The 18,594-nt window shown below is 40.4% G+C and overlaps 1 protein-coding gene across 1 annotated transcript in view; it reads right to left on the bottom strand.

Annotated features, from left to right (window-relative positions):
• Nucleotides 1–18,594, bottom strand: part of atf6 (activating transcription factor 6) — a 38,541-nt gene that overhangs the window by 2,935 nt on the left and 17,012 nt on the right. The window contains exons 8-15 of the mRNA XM_047374228.1: nucleotides 17,990–18,175; nucleotides 17,744–17,835; nucleotides 15,463–15,609; nucleotides 13,845–13,940; nucleotides 13,641–13,743; nucleotides 12,344–12,414; nucleotides 11,971–12,082; nucleotides 6,994–7,078 (exon numbers count right to left, since the gene is read on the bottom strand). Of these exons, the coding sequence (XP_047230184.1) occupies nucleotides 6,994–7,078; nucleotides 11,971–12,082; nucleotides 12,344–12,414; nucleotides 13,641–13,743; nucleotides 13,845–13,940; nucleotides 15,463–15,609; nucleotides 17,744–17,835; nucleotides 17,990–18,175 (892 nt within the window). The remainder of the gene's footprint in view (nucleotides 1–6,993; nucleotides 7,079–11,970; nucleotides 12,083–12,343; nucleotides 12,415–13,640; nucleotides 13,744–13,844; nucleotides 13,941–15,462; nucleotides 15,610–17,743; nucleotides 17,836–17,989; nucleotides 18,176–18,594) is intronic.

Raw genomic sequence — 18,594 nt, 5'->3', positions numbered from 1 at the left:
CTGCGTTCAGCGACGCAGAGGAAAACCTGGGCAAGGACTCAAAGACTGAAAGTAATTTATGTTCATGAGTGAGACCATTGTGTTTGAATAAAGCCTCCAACCACAGATTGTGTACTGGGTTGTTATCATGCATAAATACTGTATTTTCTCACGGTCGTCTCAACCTACATATAGGCAATTATTTAGGTTTCCTTTGATAAATTCAAACTTGGAACCAGATCCCGGACTCAACACTGGTGGTTTGTGGTCCCCTCACTCCCAAACCTTACTCAGCATCGAGCAGCAGATCGTTTCAAGCAGGTACTCTTGTGAAACTCAGAGCCAGAAAAAGGTAGTACCAATATGCTTAAAGAGCCAACTAATATTTATATTGAGAGCTCAAAAACTCGAAGCTTTCACCGTAAGCCAGTGGAGGTGAAATTTCTCATCTGGAGCACAGCTCACTGGGGTTTCGTGCTTTAAAATGCCTGTAGTTTAAAAGCTGCAGGCTGTTTCTCAGACACCTGCACAAGACACCAGCTTCTCCTTCTCCAGAGCCGGATATTTAGGGATGTATTAAGCTGGCAAGATCTCATCAAGCTGGACCTTATGATAGATTCTGCAGCAGCTGGAGGATTTCATGGATGAATACGAAACTTGATCTTGTGCACCTGGGGTGAAATTTGGATGCTTTACATGGCTTCAGTGTTTGGAGAGACATCAAAGAAAATCATTTATTTCTGTATTTAACCTTTTTGAAACACTACATCTACCAGGTGGCAAAAACAAACAAAAAAAACTGATTGTATCAAGTTATAAACTGAAATCCCAATAGATAGAGGTGCATCTCAATAGATCAGATGCAGAAGTTAATTCCTTTCAGTCATTTATTTCAAAAAGTGAAATATGTAGACTCATTTCACACACTGATCCATTGCAAGAGCTTATGTTTTCTTCATTTGATGCTTATAGCTTACAGATAATTTACAGAACATTTTTTTCCGAAAAATTCAAACATCTTGCAAAGTATGTCCATGTCCATGTACTGTACAGTATATGTACATGTACTTAATACTTGGTCAGTGCTGCTTCTGCATGAATTACTGCATCAATGCACCATGCCATGGAGGTAATCATACCTGTGGTTCTGCTGAGACATTCAGGAACCCCAGGCTGCTTTATTAGCAGCCCTTAGCTCACCTGCATTGTTGGTTCTGGTGTCTCTCATCTCCCTCTTGACATTACTCCATGGGTTCTCTGGAGCACTTAGGTTAGCCAAGTGATACCATGGTCATTAAAGCAGATACTAGTACTTTTGGCAATGTGGGCGGGTGCCAAATACTGCTAGAAAATAAACCAGCATCCCCATGAAAGTTGTTAGCAGAGGGAAAGATTAAGTGCTCTAAAATGTCCTAATGACATGACCAGCAGATCATGACCGACTGTGGAAGATTCACCCTGGACCTCAAGGAACTGGGATTCTGTGGGTCTTCATGCTGCCTCCTGACTCTGAAACAGAAACTTTGGACCACTGAGAAAAAACTCCACTCCTTTTTCTCAGTTCTCCATCTGCTATAATTGATAGATTTTTCCATCTATGAACTCCTCATCTTCTTACAGAGATTAGAATTTGGCATTTTGTGTGTGTCTATAGTGGCTCTATACCTGCCCATTTTTTTTAACCCCCATAAACCACTTTGTGTTACAGTTGGCTATAAAAAAAGGGCTCTTTAAATAAATTGATGATTGATCGATTGGTTATCCTTAGCCCATAACAGGTACGAGACTTTTGACACTTGTCTCTACTTGTCAAACTGATAAATGGGCTTTGCTTCACAATCCCCTTTAGGCTGTGGCTATCCCTGTTGCTTTTGCACCTTTTTCTACCAGACTTTTTTCTTCCACATAACTTTCTAATAATTACAACCAGCTTCTGAGCCTTGACTCTTTGTGGTTTACCCTCCTGGTAGAGGGTGTCAATGACTGTCTGTTGGACAACTGGCCGGTTATGATTGTGTAGGCCAGAACTGATCAATTCTGTATTAAAAACACTTTTATTGGTCTTATGTAATGTTTCTGAGAAACTGGTTTTCATTAGCTGAAAGCAATAATCATCTAAATTAACAGAAATAAATATATCACTGTGTTTAATGAATCTATATAACATATGAGTTTCACTTATTGACCAGAATTACTAAAATGCATTAAGTCTTCAACGGTTATTGTAATATAATAAGAAGTGCATACATTTCCCCTCATATTAAAAGTAACATATGTACTATATATATTTAAGCCACATTTGTGTTTTACGTTCAAAAATACCCTCTTCCCAATTTAGGAACACTAAAGGGCTTCACAGCCGTAGCATTACCGGATCTTGGGTGACCAATTGCTTCCAGGTGGCTTTCTTTGCAAATGTTATAGTAAGTTCCAGTGTAGTAAACAAAGTACAGATAATGACAGTATCATTAGACTTTGTAAACTTCAAGCTCTGCAAGTCTTAATGTAATTAAGCGCACAACAAACGTAATGTAGTAAAATTTCTAGCATAAACCAAACGGGAGACTCACATTTATAGTCCACCTCTCTTTTTCATCTATCCTTCAACAGATTATCAGAGAATGCGATCTTTAACTTCTTAAGAAGCCTGAGAGGCGAAACATGAAACACATCAGCACGCAGCCACGAGATTCACCTTCAAATAGCAATGCTTTGAAGAGGCTGCCAGATTTACCGTCCAACTGCTTGTGGCCTTATTACCCCCTATTTTTTACTTGTGCCATTTGGAAACGTTCCAGAAAGTTTCAGTGAGCTGCTGTATGCTGATAAGGGTCTAATGTCCTACAACAATGCATTAATGCATGAGGAAACCTGAGCGAGTCCCTCAGCAGGACGATGGATGCCAAACTGGAACAAACTCAGAGGATCCATTCATGAAGGAAGCTTTTCTTCCCTCCTTTACATAAGGAAGCATGTCATCTGCAAATATAATCACATCCGAATAGAGATAATCATCATTATAATTTTTTTTGCCCGCCAGTCAACACACAAGAATATAAAAATTGGCAAGGTGAATGATCGACGACAGCAGGACCAAGTCACTGGATAACAAGATCTAATGTTTGGTGTTAAGGCAACATCCTTACTTTTCATTAAAAAATTACAACTGGTGAACAACATGAAATAAAGGACAAATCATTCATTCATAGGAGTGAACTTCTGGATACCATGCATGCCAGAACATGCAAGGTATCCAGAAGGTCAACAAGGTAATGCAGGCGTATTATCTCTAAGGACTGAATCTTCCTTTGCAGGATTAGTTACGATTAAACAACTGGACTGGTAAGGGTGTGTTTGAGAGTGGAGGGTAGGCTTTATTTATAATAAAGACGTAGCAAAGTTTGTAAATAGCAAAGAGTTCTACCATGAAGTACTTGTAAAGTTGGTGTGTTAGCTACAATACATATGTCCGATGTCAGAGAAGTTGAACTGCATAATATTTCAAACATCAACTGACATCACAATATTAATTTGTGCAACATTGACACCATAAACAGCTGTCTGCATTGATGAGTAATGTTTATTTAATATGAGATGCCAGAGGAAGTGCCGATGATGATACCCCCCCCGGAATCATTCAGATTTTTACATTTAAATTTCTAGTTTTGATTCCTAGTCTGCCACCACCAATGAAGAAGAATCCACTGGAAGTGAGCGGTAACCATGGATAGTGTGCGACGACGATCAAAAGTGTAGCTTAACTTTAATAAAAGAAATGACCAGTCGGCTCAGTGCAACACTTGAAATAAGATTATATTATGCAAAGGAGGGCGCACGACCAACATGATTAAAGACCTCCAGATTCATGGTGTAGATGTAACAGAGTGCCTTGTCTTTGACGCAATGTGTTGGCCTTCCACCGATGCCTCTTTATCCGGCTCCGACACTTACCTAGCACTAGCACCGCAATGGAGTCAGAATCAGGCAAGTAAAACAACGCTGCTGATGTTATCCCATGGATTTTTTCATAGACATACGAACTGAAATTACTAACAGTAGCTAGGCAGTTGACCAGACTTCGCGATGTGCTACTTTGTTCACCGTAGCATCCAATGGAAAGATGTCGGTGCAACAAATTGAAGAATCATAGCATTTATTGTGAAAACTTTTCACAATATATGCTGTAACCTTTCTGTGGCACTGTATTTAATCCAGAAAGAACTCTAGTTAGTAAATGGTAAATGGCCTGTACTTGTATAGTACTTTTTCAAGTCCCCAAAGACCCCAAATCAGTCATTCACCCATTCATACACACAAACAGTGGTGAGCTACATTGTAGCCTGGGGCAGACTGACAGAAGTGAGGCTGCTGTACACAGGTGCCACCGAGCCCTCTGACCACCATCAACAGGCAAGGCGGGTAAAGTCTTGCCCAAGAACACAACGACTGAGACAGATGGAGCGGGGGCTCGAACCGGCAACAAGACGACCCCCTGCCACCATCGTCACCCCATGTAAATGTTTCTGACCTTGCCTCTTAAAAGAATCGGAATCAAGAATCACTGGGAATGTGAATCGCAACGAGGAATTGCAATCAGAGTCAGATCCGGAATAGCTCAAATTCAAATAATCAATATAGTAAATTATTTAGCAGCAGTAAAAATAATAGTTAATTATTCTGGTTTAAATAAAAGCAGTTATTCATTTTAATCATACTATACATTTTTATTTAAAAAGTTTGTGTAAATGCTTAACCTCAGTATATTTTCTGGCTTAATTTAGTGTATGAATCTTGTACTGACCCATAGCAGATGGAAGTGAATCACTCCACCTGTACATGTCGTCATCCTAAAAACACTCTTCTCCTCAATCTCCATCCAAACACGTCACTTCCACTTGATTGAACTACTTTCAAACTCTGATCATTAAACAAAAACACAGTTCAGTCCTTATAAGGTGAGCCAGATTAAAGCGGTATCTTTAATAGAACTACTGAAGCGAACCAGGCGGTGAGGCAGATCATCCAAATGCTTAGATCAAAGCCTCTATCTGCAGCATTCAGCTTTTGACCAAGACAGACCAGACCATCACTTTAGATTAAAAGAGTCAATCCACATCCTTCCAGATGAAAACCATTAAGTGACTTTAGGAGGAAGGCATTCCTAAAGGAGCGCACCAACAGGGAGCTGGAAAGCATTATCTTCCACTGCAGAGCATTCAAGGCTCTTTATGAAATTTGTGCCTTTCTTTTTTGAGTATGTTGGCCCGATAAATATATAGCTTTGCTCTTCATCACTTTAAAGCCTCAAATAAAGTTAACATAAATCAAAAGTGCAACTAGAAGCTGTCATTTGAGTGACACATGGGGGTTTATAAAAAAAAGGAAGCACTACATGTGTGTTCTGCAGCACAAAATCACAATCAGGCTTTAATTTATCCTCTACTGGCTTGTATTTCATTGCACTTCCTGACATTAGGTCAGAGACGTCAGGTCGGACCCATAGTAAAAAGATACCATGCTGTCTTGTCTGCTTGTTGGCTGCAAACAGCCTAAGAGGATCAAAATGCTTCGCAGGAATTAATGACAAATCATGCGATTTGAAACCCTCCTTTAAGGGAAAACAAGGATTTTTTGAGGTCTGATATTTCACTATGAATACTACCTTTGTTTGGCCTTTTCAGCTATTAACTGAAACCGATCTGCTAGATTTCACTCTTACTGGCATTTCAAATGGTTCATCTGACCAGCACAGACCTTAACATTCCTTCGCAACAAGAAAAACCAAGAACAACGTTTACTTTTATCAACCTATCTCCAAACATTCTTGATCACTGCGCCATTCCTGCTGACCAACCGGCTCCTAATGACCCGATTCATTCATCGCTGCTAAAATCTCAGATGGAAACTGCTGCTGGTGTCTTGCCACAGAACGTGAAGATAACAGAAGAGCAGGGTGGCTTTATCCAGCTAATAAAAATGACTGTTAAGCTGTCAAGACCGGTACAGCTGTCTTATTAACAGTTTGTACACTCGTAAACACAGTATCTGGCAGCTCACTGTATGCAGGCTTTGTTAAAGTCAACAACAAGTAAAAGAATTTGTTCAATAATGCTGTCTTTCCACCAACACTCTGGTAGACTTCAGAGGTCCAGCAGATCTGAGGGTCTTGGTGAAAACCTTACATAAGCTCATGGAAATAGGAACCAAACAGCCAATTTAGTGATTCATAAAACAACAATTTGGCAACAAAAGCAGGAGAGGTTTTTGTGCATCAAATCTTCAGAAGTAACTCATATATATCAGTTTTTTCATTGTCTTTTTGCTTTTCAGGGCAGGCAGTCAAATTAATGCATGAGAGCTTCTCAAATGGGCTGGCGAAAGTACCCCAGAGCCCACCTCCTTATATGCAGCCAAGCAAACTCTCATCACCACCCACCAAGACAAGCAAGCACGCTCCTCGTGACAGCATCGACTCCAGCCAGTAGCGTCTCTCATCTGCATATAGTCAAAACGCAGAATCACGTGTAGTTCAACAGCATTCAGCTTCTATAAACGGTTTGAAGCGTTTAACAGGTTGCTAAATGTCTTCAAACCAAAGTGTTGAGATGTTTCTGATCTGAGGAATGCATTCCTGAACTTGTAAAAGTTGTTTCCAATTAGGAATTAGCACAAACATAACAACTGAACCTAATTAGATCCCAAACACAAAGAACCCATATCCTGTTTTAACAAAGGAACTCTAAACTCTCTAATGTGCAACCTTGAGGCAGAAAGAAAAACACACTGTAACATTAACATGATGGCATAAAATGTTGTTCCACTGATTTGTAAAAACAAAATACAGAGAGGAATAAGTAGAGAAAATGTAACTATAACGAAAATCAGCCTCAACCACCAGCTAGAGACCACCAGTGATGCATTCCTGTTCCTGAACCTCCTTCCAGCTTCTCTTTTATATGGTGGACTGTCTTGAGCGTCTGACTCTGACTGTTGTGCGTGTGCTGCAGCACTTACCATTTATGTTCATGGCTGGCAACACGACAGACATCTTGGGCCGACTTCCTTTGTTATGGTTAGTGGCAGGAAGTAAAAGATGATCCTGAAAACAAAGAGGAGAACCTCATCGAGTGGAAAAAGCATTTCACTTGGAGATAAATAAATGTTGGCTGCATGTGTTTGTCAACTTAGAGCTAAGGTTGTAACATTCTGAATCGAAATTAATCCCTGGCTTTGGGCAAATCACTGATGTGGTTTTAATGCAAAGTTATCAGACACGAGATGCATTTTCAAAGCATCTGATTTAGGCAAATAGCTTTGGAATCACTTGCAGGAAGAAACCCACTTCACCAAGCCACGCAAACTGACTTCCGTTTTAAAATTAGAAGCAGTGCTTGTTGGAGCATGAAACCTCTGGAGGGGAGGTCCTACAACACCTAAGACACTGCTAATAATGGTAGAGTTCATTTAAATTGGTTGCCTTCCAAGCCCAACGGCCACTTAACAAATTTTCAGAAAAGGCGGGGGCAGGGCCCTTCTGGAAAGTCAATAATCAGCTTTATCAATCCAAAACCAATTTTAATGTGTTTTTGTGGTCACATTTCTTTTTAGAAAAGTATCTGACAGGATTTTAACCTTGTGAATAAAACTGGTTGGGATGTGAAGGAACAATCCAGGAACCACCAAGGCTGAAATGCCAGTGTCAATGTCTACAGTGAAGCACATTTAACATCAGCCTGGACAGAGAGATGGCTGAAATTTGCAGCAGCCCACCTGGAAACATAATATGTTTGTGGAGAAAGGTTTGATGGCCACAGAAGATAAAAACTAAGCTATTAATTCAGTGACAAGAAGTATACCAGGAGAATCCAAGGAGAGGATTTCAAACCACAAAAAATACCACAATACCAACTGTCAAGCATGGTAGTGGTATTATCATGCTGGGGGTATGTTTGGCTTACATGTTTGGTGTCTTGCCCAAAGTGGATGGAATAATAGAAACAGAAAATTAGCTCTGGATTCAGACATACAGCTAAGCGGATTTAGCCAAAGCTTGGAGTTCAAACAAAGATCCCAAAAACGCATAAAAACTGGTTATAGAATAGATAAAGCAGGCCAACATTAAACTTCTCCAATGACTCCATACTCAACCGTACTGAAAAACCCTGGACTACGCTTAAAGCTGGTTAGTCTAGCTAACCAACCAATTTAAACGAGCGCTACAGTCACTGCGTAGAGGAGGGGTCAAATATCCAGCCAGAATGATGCCAGAAGCTTGTTGACGGCTACATAATGCATATGGTTACCCTGCAACTCACCGTAGGACATAAACCAAATATTTCTGGGGGAGCCTGTGTGGATTAGACCTGCACAATATGTAAAATGGTTATTTTCTTTACAGAATCAGTGTGTAATGCTGCAATTACAAAGGACTGCCAGGATGCCTTATTTAGCAGCTACAACAGCTTTAAACGGCCATTCATTCACACTGCTTGTCAAAACATTTTCCGGCCGGTTGGACTGAATTCAATGTACATTAAAGCCACACATGCACATTTTAGAGACACTTAGGCTCAAGGAACGTGACGGGGACGTTGTGTTGATGGAAAAGAAAGAGGAAATTGTGGGTTAACAACAACCAATACCATCACTGCAATATTCAGCAATAATTTTGCGTTTTTCAACTAACATTCTGTAACCCTAATATGTATTTTTTTGGCCATGTGTGGATTACAAAATCCACAAGAAATTCAAACTAGGGCACATACATAACCCTTGTTTCTGAAAATCTCTGGAGTTACATGTTGTGTAAAGTCCTCCATGAGAAAAGAATGGCTAAAATGCATCATCAAAAGCCCAAAGGTCAGGAAGAGTGTATGTAAACGTATGACCTGGACATTAATGCAAGCAGATACATTTATTATGTGAATAAAACATGCATGATGCAACTCCTGTAGAACAAAATTGTGAATCAAAACCTAAAATCTGACAGTTTAAGAAGTATTTAAGCATAATACTATAGTTTTTACTCCACAAGTTTTAAAGCAAGAAACATTAACTTCCATAAACTGTAAACCGTTTTATTCTCCGGGGGAGTTTTCCTCGTTTATAATAATTGGCTCATATTTTCCACCGCATGGCTGCACTTCTGCTGCTGAAAAACATCTTGCTGAGCTGATTACAGACGTGGAGAAAAAATACACGGACTCTTTCATCATAATACTGGGAGATTTTAACAGAGCAAACTTCTCCAATGAACTCCCCAAATACAGACAGCATATTAAGTGTCCCACCAGAGACAAAAACACACTGGACCATTGTTACACAGCTTTAAAGGACTCATATCATGCTGTTACCAGGGCTGCTCTGGGTTTTTCGGACCATTATCTAATCCACCTCATCCCAACCTACACACAGAAACTAAGAGCTTCCAAACCCAAGGTTCAAACTGTTAAGAAGTGGACTGAGGAATCAAAGCAGATGCTACAGGCCTGCTTTGATTGCACAGACTGGACTGTTTTTGAAACTTCAGCCACTGACCTAAACCAACTAACTGATGTGGTGACATCATACATCAGTTTCTGTGAGGACATGTGTGTGCAGACCAAGACCTTCTGCACCTTTGGGAATAACAAGCCATGGGACTGGTACACTGGTGCGGTCAGAACTACCTTGAACTGAACCCACTCAAGACTGTGGAAATGGTGGTGGACTTTCAGAGAACACCATCCCCCTCACCATCCTCAACAACACTGTATCGGCCGTGGATCACTTCAGGTTCTTAGGAACCACCATCTCTGAGGATCTGAGATGGTCTTCACACATAGACACTGTTCGAAAGAAGGCCCAGCAGAGACTGTACTTCCTGAGGCAACTCAAGAAGTTCAACCTTCCACAGGAGCTGCTGGTTATCTTCTACACTGCCATCATTCAGTCTGTCCTGTCTTCATCCATCTCAGTGTGGTTTGGCTCATCCACAAAACAGGACAGGTCCAGACTGCAACGAATAATCAGGACTGCAGAGAGAATAATCAGAGCTGACCTTCCCTCCATCCAGAACTTATACAGGTCTAGGGTCAAGAAAAGAGCTGCTAAAATCTCTGCAGACCCCACACATAAACATAAACTGTTCAGAGTTTTACCTTCAGGTGGCGCTACAGAGCACTGTTCACTAAAACCAGCCGCCACAGAGACAGTTTCTTCCCCCAGGCTGTTTCTCTGTTGAACATTCAATAGAGTACAAAACAACAGCATACTGAAGTCGCAATTCCACCTTGTATATGTGTATATTGTATATATATATTTAAGGACATAAAGATATATGCAGAATATATCTTATAACGCAATAAAAATAAAAAATAAAAAAAACCCAGAGAGCAAAGTGTACCGGAGTCAAATTCCTTGTTTGTTGTATGTACAAACTTGGCGATAAAGTTGATTTTGATTAACTTAAAATTACAGCGGCTGCAAACTAAAACGAACACTTTAGAACAGAAAACAAACAATCTGATTGAATCCAATAAATGGCTAAAAATTCAAATGCTTTAAAGCATATTATGGTAATAAAACACTCAGATACAATCATGGATCACCAAGGCAGTTTTCTTCAGCTTTGAAATGATCAGATAAGTTGAAAACCGAATATGTTTCTTATTTCAAATGTTAGATAAAACAATCAGCTGATTATCACACACTGCTTATACAACTCAGTCTTTGTGAAACTTTAAAAAAAAGGAAGGATGTAAATGTGACAATAGGTTAGAGTCAGAGATTAGGTGATTACAAGACAGTTTAATTAAAATAAACTAATTTGAGTAAAATCCTTTTCTGGGAGAAGGCTTCAGTGTCATATATGCGCACAGCAGAGCAAAACAAAGGATGAGCTTCAAGCCAAGATAAGCAGCTGTATTCAAAGGGCTTGATGGAGCAACTGTAACTGGAGGGTGGAGGGATGCCGGAAAAAATCGGTCACATAACTGGTCGTCATCAGAGCACTGGCAAAACCCCGAACCTCCCAACATTACGTGCAAGCTGTCGCTATTAAGACAACAGATGGAATTTCCTTGAACCTGACTAACGCAACACACAATAACAGTCGGCAGTGACTCCATGACCTCATCCCAGTACACTTTCACACAAAGGAGCTGATGGTAAAACAACACAAAAAGTTCTGCAGAGCTGCACAACAACAGAATAGGAGGGTCATATTTTCTTTCCTTCTTCAGCATTTTGTTTTCCATTGCATCACCCCATTTCACAACTAAAGAGAGACGCGGCTGCTAGTCCCGTCGGCCTACGGTAACCTCGACATGAAGGTGACCCTGACTATTTGTCTAACCCAACCCTGGTCCAACTGCTGGAGAAAAGGCCTGAATGAGGCATGAAAAGCTGCAAAATGTTTTCACCTTGAAGAGCACAAGTCAGCAATGGTGGTGAATGGCCTAATCTAAACAAATATCACATTTAACCCTGAGCTTTTGCTGTTTTATAATAACATCATCGAGTTCTGAACAGTGGCCCACATAATTATGCGGACTCACACCCACCCACACAGGAACCCAGGAAACAAAATACAGACACATAAACTGAGTAAGAACAGCAAATAAAGCAATGTAAGAAATAAACTCTCACAGTGAATAACAGGACTGTGATCTTTACCAGGACCGCTAGTTCCAGTGTTTCTGGAAAGACTTCTGTACACACAAGAGTTTCATTTTAAATCTCATTCAACAATACAAAATCATCATATAATTAATGGAACAAAAGCCCAGAAATTAGGGCTGCACTAGGTGATAGCCAGTGATAGTAATATTGAATATTACAATGCTCATAAAATGGAAATGGAAAGTTGACCAATTAAAGAAACTTCACTTTCATTTTAGACTGATAGGATAAGCTTAGCTGAACAAAAAAATGTTGACTTAAGTTTAGCTGCGGATTTAATCCTGCTTGTGAGACGGGAGTCATTTTCGTACTTTAATCTGTTTTACTCACCCTACGAAAGGACACCACGTAGAAAGTGTCTGCGCGACGATTGAGCTCATCAAAGAAGTCACTGTAGGTGTGTTGAGGTGCGTAGTAAATCTGCAGCTCACTGCCTGGATTTCTGTTAATGGATTACAGAGATGCACAAAAACACTGATTAATGATGAAAGAACTGCAGGGGGAAGAAATATGACTTATATTTCAAAGGCTCGCCTGAATTAAAACCTTAATAATGGTAAAGGCTAAAAGGTGGACTATAACGACAAATTCTTTGCTGCATGGATGCAAAATGTCAGTTTGTAACCTCTAAAGCTGCATCACAAAAAAACATGCCTAAACAAAACACATAAGCTTATATGCTCTGTACTTGGCAAAGACTCACTTTTTCTCTGTGCTTTCTCCATATGGGACTGGGACAATTTGAACGAGGTCATCCTCCTTATTATCCGTTTTCTGCGGAGAAAATGAACAGTTATATAATCACATAAAGAAGGAGTCCAGTTGCAGCAATGTTGTAAAGCACATAAAACATGTTTTTTAAAGTAGAGCACACACACACTCTTGTTTTGCTATATGTAGTGAGGACCATGTGTTGACTCCCATTGACTTCCATTGATTTTCAGTCATTTTCAACCCTTTCTATGCCCTAACCCTGACAATAACCCTAAACCTAACTATTACCAGTTCATGCCTAACCCTAACCTTAACCTTAAGTCAATTCACACTTTAGTCCTAAACCTAACCGTTAGCAAAATAGGTCGTGAGGACCAGCAAAATGTCCTCACTTTGGTACAAACGGTCCTCAATTAGATGGTGAAATCGGGAAAATGGTTCTCACTGCGCTGCCAAGACAGGAACACACACACACAAATCCGTGTTTTACTATCTTTATGAGGACTTTCAGTTACTTCTATTGACTTCCATTCATTTTCCTTGATTTCTAGGGCATAACCCTAAACCTCACCCTAACCAGTTCCTACCTAACCCTAACAATATTTAATTCCTACCCTAGTCCTAAACCTAACCCTTGTCCCAAGAACAGAATTTTGAAACGTGAGGCCCAGGAAAATGTCCTCACTGTGTGATAAAAATATGAAAAATGGTTCTCACTCAGCAGCAAGTACAAGAACACACACTTAATAGAGCGATCCTGTTGAATCTCATCATCTTAACATCAAGTCCCTCCTTAGACCAGAGTGCAAATATAGTTTGTAATACAATGTTTTTAAAAGCTTTACAACCAAGTCACCTAATCTAATCTACTTGTTTTTCTTAAACTAAAGAAGTAGAAGGACTTTTCTACATGGGCAGCTGTGAGAGACTGCACTTGCTGTGACTGATTTAGGGGAATAAAATGTTGGAAAAGAGAGCAGGGGGCACTAATCCCACAGCTCCCCTTGAAGTGTTGTGTTTACTTTCTCAGGACTGCCGGATTAAACTCTGGCTGACAAAAAGAAATGAGAGGCGGAAAAAGGGGAAGATGTGAGGGGTGCTGAAAAAGTGGTGAGAGGAAGGATCTAAACAGCAGAAATACCTGACATTGTAGATCATAGCTTGCGATACAAAGAGGTGGAATTTGATTTGCAATATACATTTTGAACAATATATCTTGGGTGACTTCACTCATAAAGGCCCGAATAGTCAGTGTTTCTGCTTTAACGTACTAGTTAAAAACCTACTAGAATGTTTCTGATGGGTTTATGGTTGCTGTTACTCATGCGTCTGGATTTGTTCTGCTGTACTTCATGACGGTGGACCCAACCTCTCAGTTCATGAGTCAACCTGTCAAATTAACACAGCGAAAATGTAATGATTTTGGGGATTTATGCAAAAAAGGGGAAAGCCCAAAGTGCAGAAGGGCACAACAATATTTCATTACTTACTCAATGCACTTGGTCCTGTTAACAAGAGGCTGGCAGGGGGGGGGGGGTCTGAGAAAGATGGGACTTTTCACAACTATCAGCGCCTTATCCTCAGAACTGAAACAAAATAACACACAGATGCTGTTAAATTAGGAGGAATGTGACAACTATTCACGGCCATTAACATATGGTAAAACTGGATGGATGGATGGATGGATGGATGGATGGATGGATGGATGGCCAACACATAGATGATGCATGGTAGGAAAATGTATGAAGGTATGGAGGGAAGGACTGATGGAGGACAAACATATGGATGTATAAATATAACTTTTAGAGAATGCTTATGCACACGGCAAAACCTTAAATTCAAAATATTCCAGACTGCACGGGAACCCTGAGGATTAAATCTGGAGCTAAGGTTCTAATTTTGCTTCAGGGGGCAGAGCTTCAATCACTGAACACAACATGGAAATTCTGACCCTCCTCTCAAAAAAAAAAGCAGAGAGACACAAGCTGTTAGAAATCCTGCACACGGTCACTATAAAATTGCTAAAGAGAACTGAGTTCTACCACCCAACGGCCCACACCAGGCTGCCAATGACTGATGAGGACAACGGTCCAAGAGACAGAAGCCTTACCATAAACCAGGAATACATATACTCTTGATCAGCAGCACTGTGTTTCGCATAATCTACCATCTCATATATTTGACTTTAATGATAACTGTAATTCCTTGAGACTGAATGATTCTGATGGTTGAAGTGCTGATTCAAACTGTCTACAATCAGCACCCCCCTAAATGGAGGGTTGTTAAGAAAAACATATGACAAACGTAATCCTTCCACTCGGTTTTCTTGATGTGAGCCATCTTTTTTACCTCTAAATGCTCCACCAGACAACATGTCAGATCACCGAGGTCTGACAGTAATTTTTATCCAGGGGCCCGTGTAAGCCTCCAGCACACACACCTTTCTGTTCCCAGGAACCCTAATTTATGTTGCAACACCCCTCCAAATCATTCTTTTTTGTCCCGCTGCGTTTGGTGCCGTCAGCCCCTTAAGTAAAGGCTAATGTGTTCCTTCCTGCCTGAGCTGGTTAACTGCTGCAGGGAAACCTGATACCACTGGTGAATGGTTTGCATTAACATGCGACATACCCTGCACAGAGATCTAACACACAACACAGACTGCTAATGCCATGGGGGCATTAGATGACCACCTTGCAAAACACACGTGGGTTCGGGTAAGCTGCCAAAATAAGGAGTTATTTATGCAGTTTCCAAATGTGACTGCTTAGCCTCGAGGCCATTTAAAGAAGAAAGACAAATATATAGGTTGCTGTGAAAATAGACTGTTGTTAACAATACAGAGTTTAACGTCAAACAAGACCTGGCCCCACTTTTCCACCTTCTTACTGTAAGTTCAAGCACCACCTGTCTGGCCATGGGTCTGCAGCCATTCAAAAGGCTGACACTGACTAAGTTTGTAATCAGTTGCATGTATGTTTACACATGGTAAAATGAGCTGCACCGGGTCAGACAGAGCCAAGCACAGGTGCATCCTGGACTACTGGGTAAGTACACTGGGTAAGTACATAGATGTGAGCTATGCTGGTGCAGATTAGGCTCCACACCCACCTGTCTGGCATCTCCGAGGGTGTTCCGGTGAGCTCGGGACCCATCAACACGTCAGAATCTGCCTCTGGTGAGAAATCTAGCAGGTGTCTGCCACTGTGCTGCATGGGAGCAACGTCAAGGCTGGAGACGGAGCCGCTCTGAAACAAGCTGAGGACGACACAAACAGTAAAGAAGACGGAAAAAGACGGTCAGGTACAATCAGCGAGCTAACGAAAAAGTCTTGGATACTTTTTACATTTTAAACAGTTCCTAATTTATTACAAAGGATAAATAAAAATGTCTAATACAGAGACCAAAAATGCATTTTAAAAGATTATTTTGAAGAGGATCTGTGTTGGAAGGATGAGTTGAGACATGCAGATATCCTACGCTAATTATACAGCGTCTCGCTAAATAAATCCTTCACACCCTTTAAAGCTTTTTTTTTTTTAACACAGTGTGACATTACAACCACAAACGTTAATGCATTTATCAACATTTGATGTGATAAACCAACACAGTATCAACAATAATTGTAAAGTGGAAGTAATAATGTAGACTGTGGCTCAGTAGGAAGAGTAGTTGTCTTGCAATCGGAAGGTTGTGGGTTTGATTCCAGCCTCCTCCTGCTGTATGTCGATGTGCCCCTGGGCAAGGCACTTAACCTCAAGTTTCCTACCGATCTGCGTATCGGTGTATGAATGTGTGAGCGTTAGTGAGTGCGATTGGGTGAATGTGGCTCTAGTATAAAGCGCTTTGAGCGGTCTGTATGACTGGAAGGCGCTATATAAATTCAGTCCATTTACCATTTACAATTCAAAATTTTATTAAAACAATAGAAAAGTGTGCTGTGCGGTTTATTTCAGCTCCACCGGGTCAACACTATAGCAAAGGTTTTCTATTAGGACTGCCCTGAATTCAGCATCATCTACATTCCTGTCAGCTCTGAGCCAGGATGCTTTTGACCCCCAGGGTTTCATCGCTGGGTTGGTGCGTTCAGGGTGATGTGCGGTGTTCCCCTACACATAGCATTTTGTAGGTCGCTCTCATCTGACTTTCTTCCACATATGCCGTTCTGTGCTGTGTGCAAAACTGCAAACGAGACTTTTTATGGCTTCTTTTGAAAAACGTCTGTCTTCTTGGCACTATTGTATAAAAGGCCAAATTTGTAGAGTGCACAAATGAGGTGAGTTCTGACACCTGCTTGCTCTCGATTTTATTTTATTTTATTTTGGGATTACAGAATAATGGGAGCAAATCCAAATGCTCACCACATTATATTTGTAAATTATGTATCCCCTTCAATTTCACATTTATGCACTACTTAATGTTGATCAGATAATGTCCTCATAAAATACATTAACGTTTGTGGTTTCAACGTGACAAAATGTAAAAAAGGTTCAACTAAGATCAAAAAAGGCAAAGTTATTCATTACAGAGACGTAGAAAACAACCAAAAGGAGAGGTTTCCCAGCCCAGAGAGCAGGCAGATCATCTCTCCCAAGTAATGCTTTGTGGAAAAGGCTATTCCCAAAAGAAAACATTTTTGCAAAACGAAAACAGAATCTGTTGTTATGTTGGAGGTGGAGGCTGAGCTTTAGTTGATGGAATTACACAATCTCTCTGTCTGCTGGCAGAAATCAGGCTTTTTCAAACCCCTGCTATGTTTTTTTTATCACAAATTCGAATTTCTCACGATTGTTAGTACAAGCTACATAAGATAAATTGCTATGTAAAATGTTTTAGACTTTTGAAACTTCTTTACCCATGAGATTTGAGCTTTTTTTAAACTCTCATGCAGTCTGCACACAAACCCACTAACAATCATTACCGTTTTTTCCAATTAGATCACATGAAGCAAGAATAAGAGCAGATTGCACCTTCAATTGAACTAAATAATGCCACTCATCGCAACAGTGAAGAATTATTGTGATTAAAAACAAAGTCAGTGTTGACCCGACGGTTCATTTTTGACAAAATTCCTAAACATTTATATTTTGGTGCAGAGAAAAAGTGATATAATGCTACATTGTTTTCAGCTGGCATTTTCTACTAAACCTCCAACATGAGGGAGAATCTCACAGTGAGTCATGGGGCTTCCCGTTTGATTTCCTCCAGTTATTAAAAACATGTACGTTTACGGTGTTACAGTTAGGGGTGGTTTTTTAAAATATTTTTTTACTGTTTAGTAACAGTATCTGCCAGCATCAGCTCTCCTTCAGTTTCAAACTAAACTTCAACCACCAAATCAAATCACTGATTGCAGATGAAGGAATGCAGATGTTTATGGTCCGACCCTCACCTTGTTGGTCCTACATTGAGCACCACAAACACCAGGACCGCCATGAGGCACACAGCTCTTCTCTTTGGTGCTGTAGCTTTTAGAACAGAGTTCTTCAAAAAGAAAGTGCAAACAGACCATAAATTATATGTTACTACAATAATTTTGCCCCATCTTGTCAGCTTTCAGTTCTATTAATTTTTTTTTTTGCAAATCTGTAAATTGTGCTTAACGTTTAGAAATACAGTAGACAACCTGGCTTCTCACCTCACCCAGCAGCCCTTCCAGCTGCTTCTTCAGGTTGCCATTCTCACACTTGAGCACCTCGTTCTCAGACAGCGCCACCTTCAGACGAGCTTCCAGCGAGAGCAGATACTCTTTCTTCTTTTTGCGAGAGAGCGATGCCGACTCCCTGTTCTTTATCATGCGTTGCTGCTTCTGGGACAACTTGGACTGTCGGGAGAACGCAACAAAAACAGGAAACAAGTTTATAACTTTCCTTTATACATTTCTCATTTTACGTTAAGTATTGCAGCGACTACAGCTACTACAACACAACATAATGCTCTGGAAGGAATATGTAGTTTTATAGTTTTTGTTTAATAATAATACAAAACGTGAAAGTGTGCCATGTTCTTCGCTGCAGTTATAGCTGCAAGGCTTTTGGGGTTTGTCTCTACCAGTTTCTCACATCTACAGACAGGTTTATTCTCTGCCTTCACTTTGCTAAAATAGCTTAACTTCAGTCAGATTTGATGCAAAATGTCAGTAAACATCAATGTTCAAGTTTTGCCAAAGACTGTTAGTGGAATTTAGGTCTGGACTTTGACTGGGCCGTTCTAACACATCCATAGACTTTGATCTAAACCTGG

This window comes from Girardinichthys multiradiatus, chromosome 9 (assembly GCF_021462225.1).
Source record: "Girardinichthys multiradiatus isolate DD_20200921_A chromosome 9, DD_fGirMul_XY1, whole genome shotgun sequence".
Taxonomy (NCBI): domain Eukaryota; kingdom Metazoa; phylum Chordata; class Actinopteri; order Cyprinodontiformes; family Goodeidae; genus Girardinichthys; species Girardinichthys multiradiatus.
Note: the sequence above shows the minus strand (reverse complement) of the source record. Positions and strands in the feature narration are given on the sequence as shown.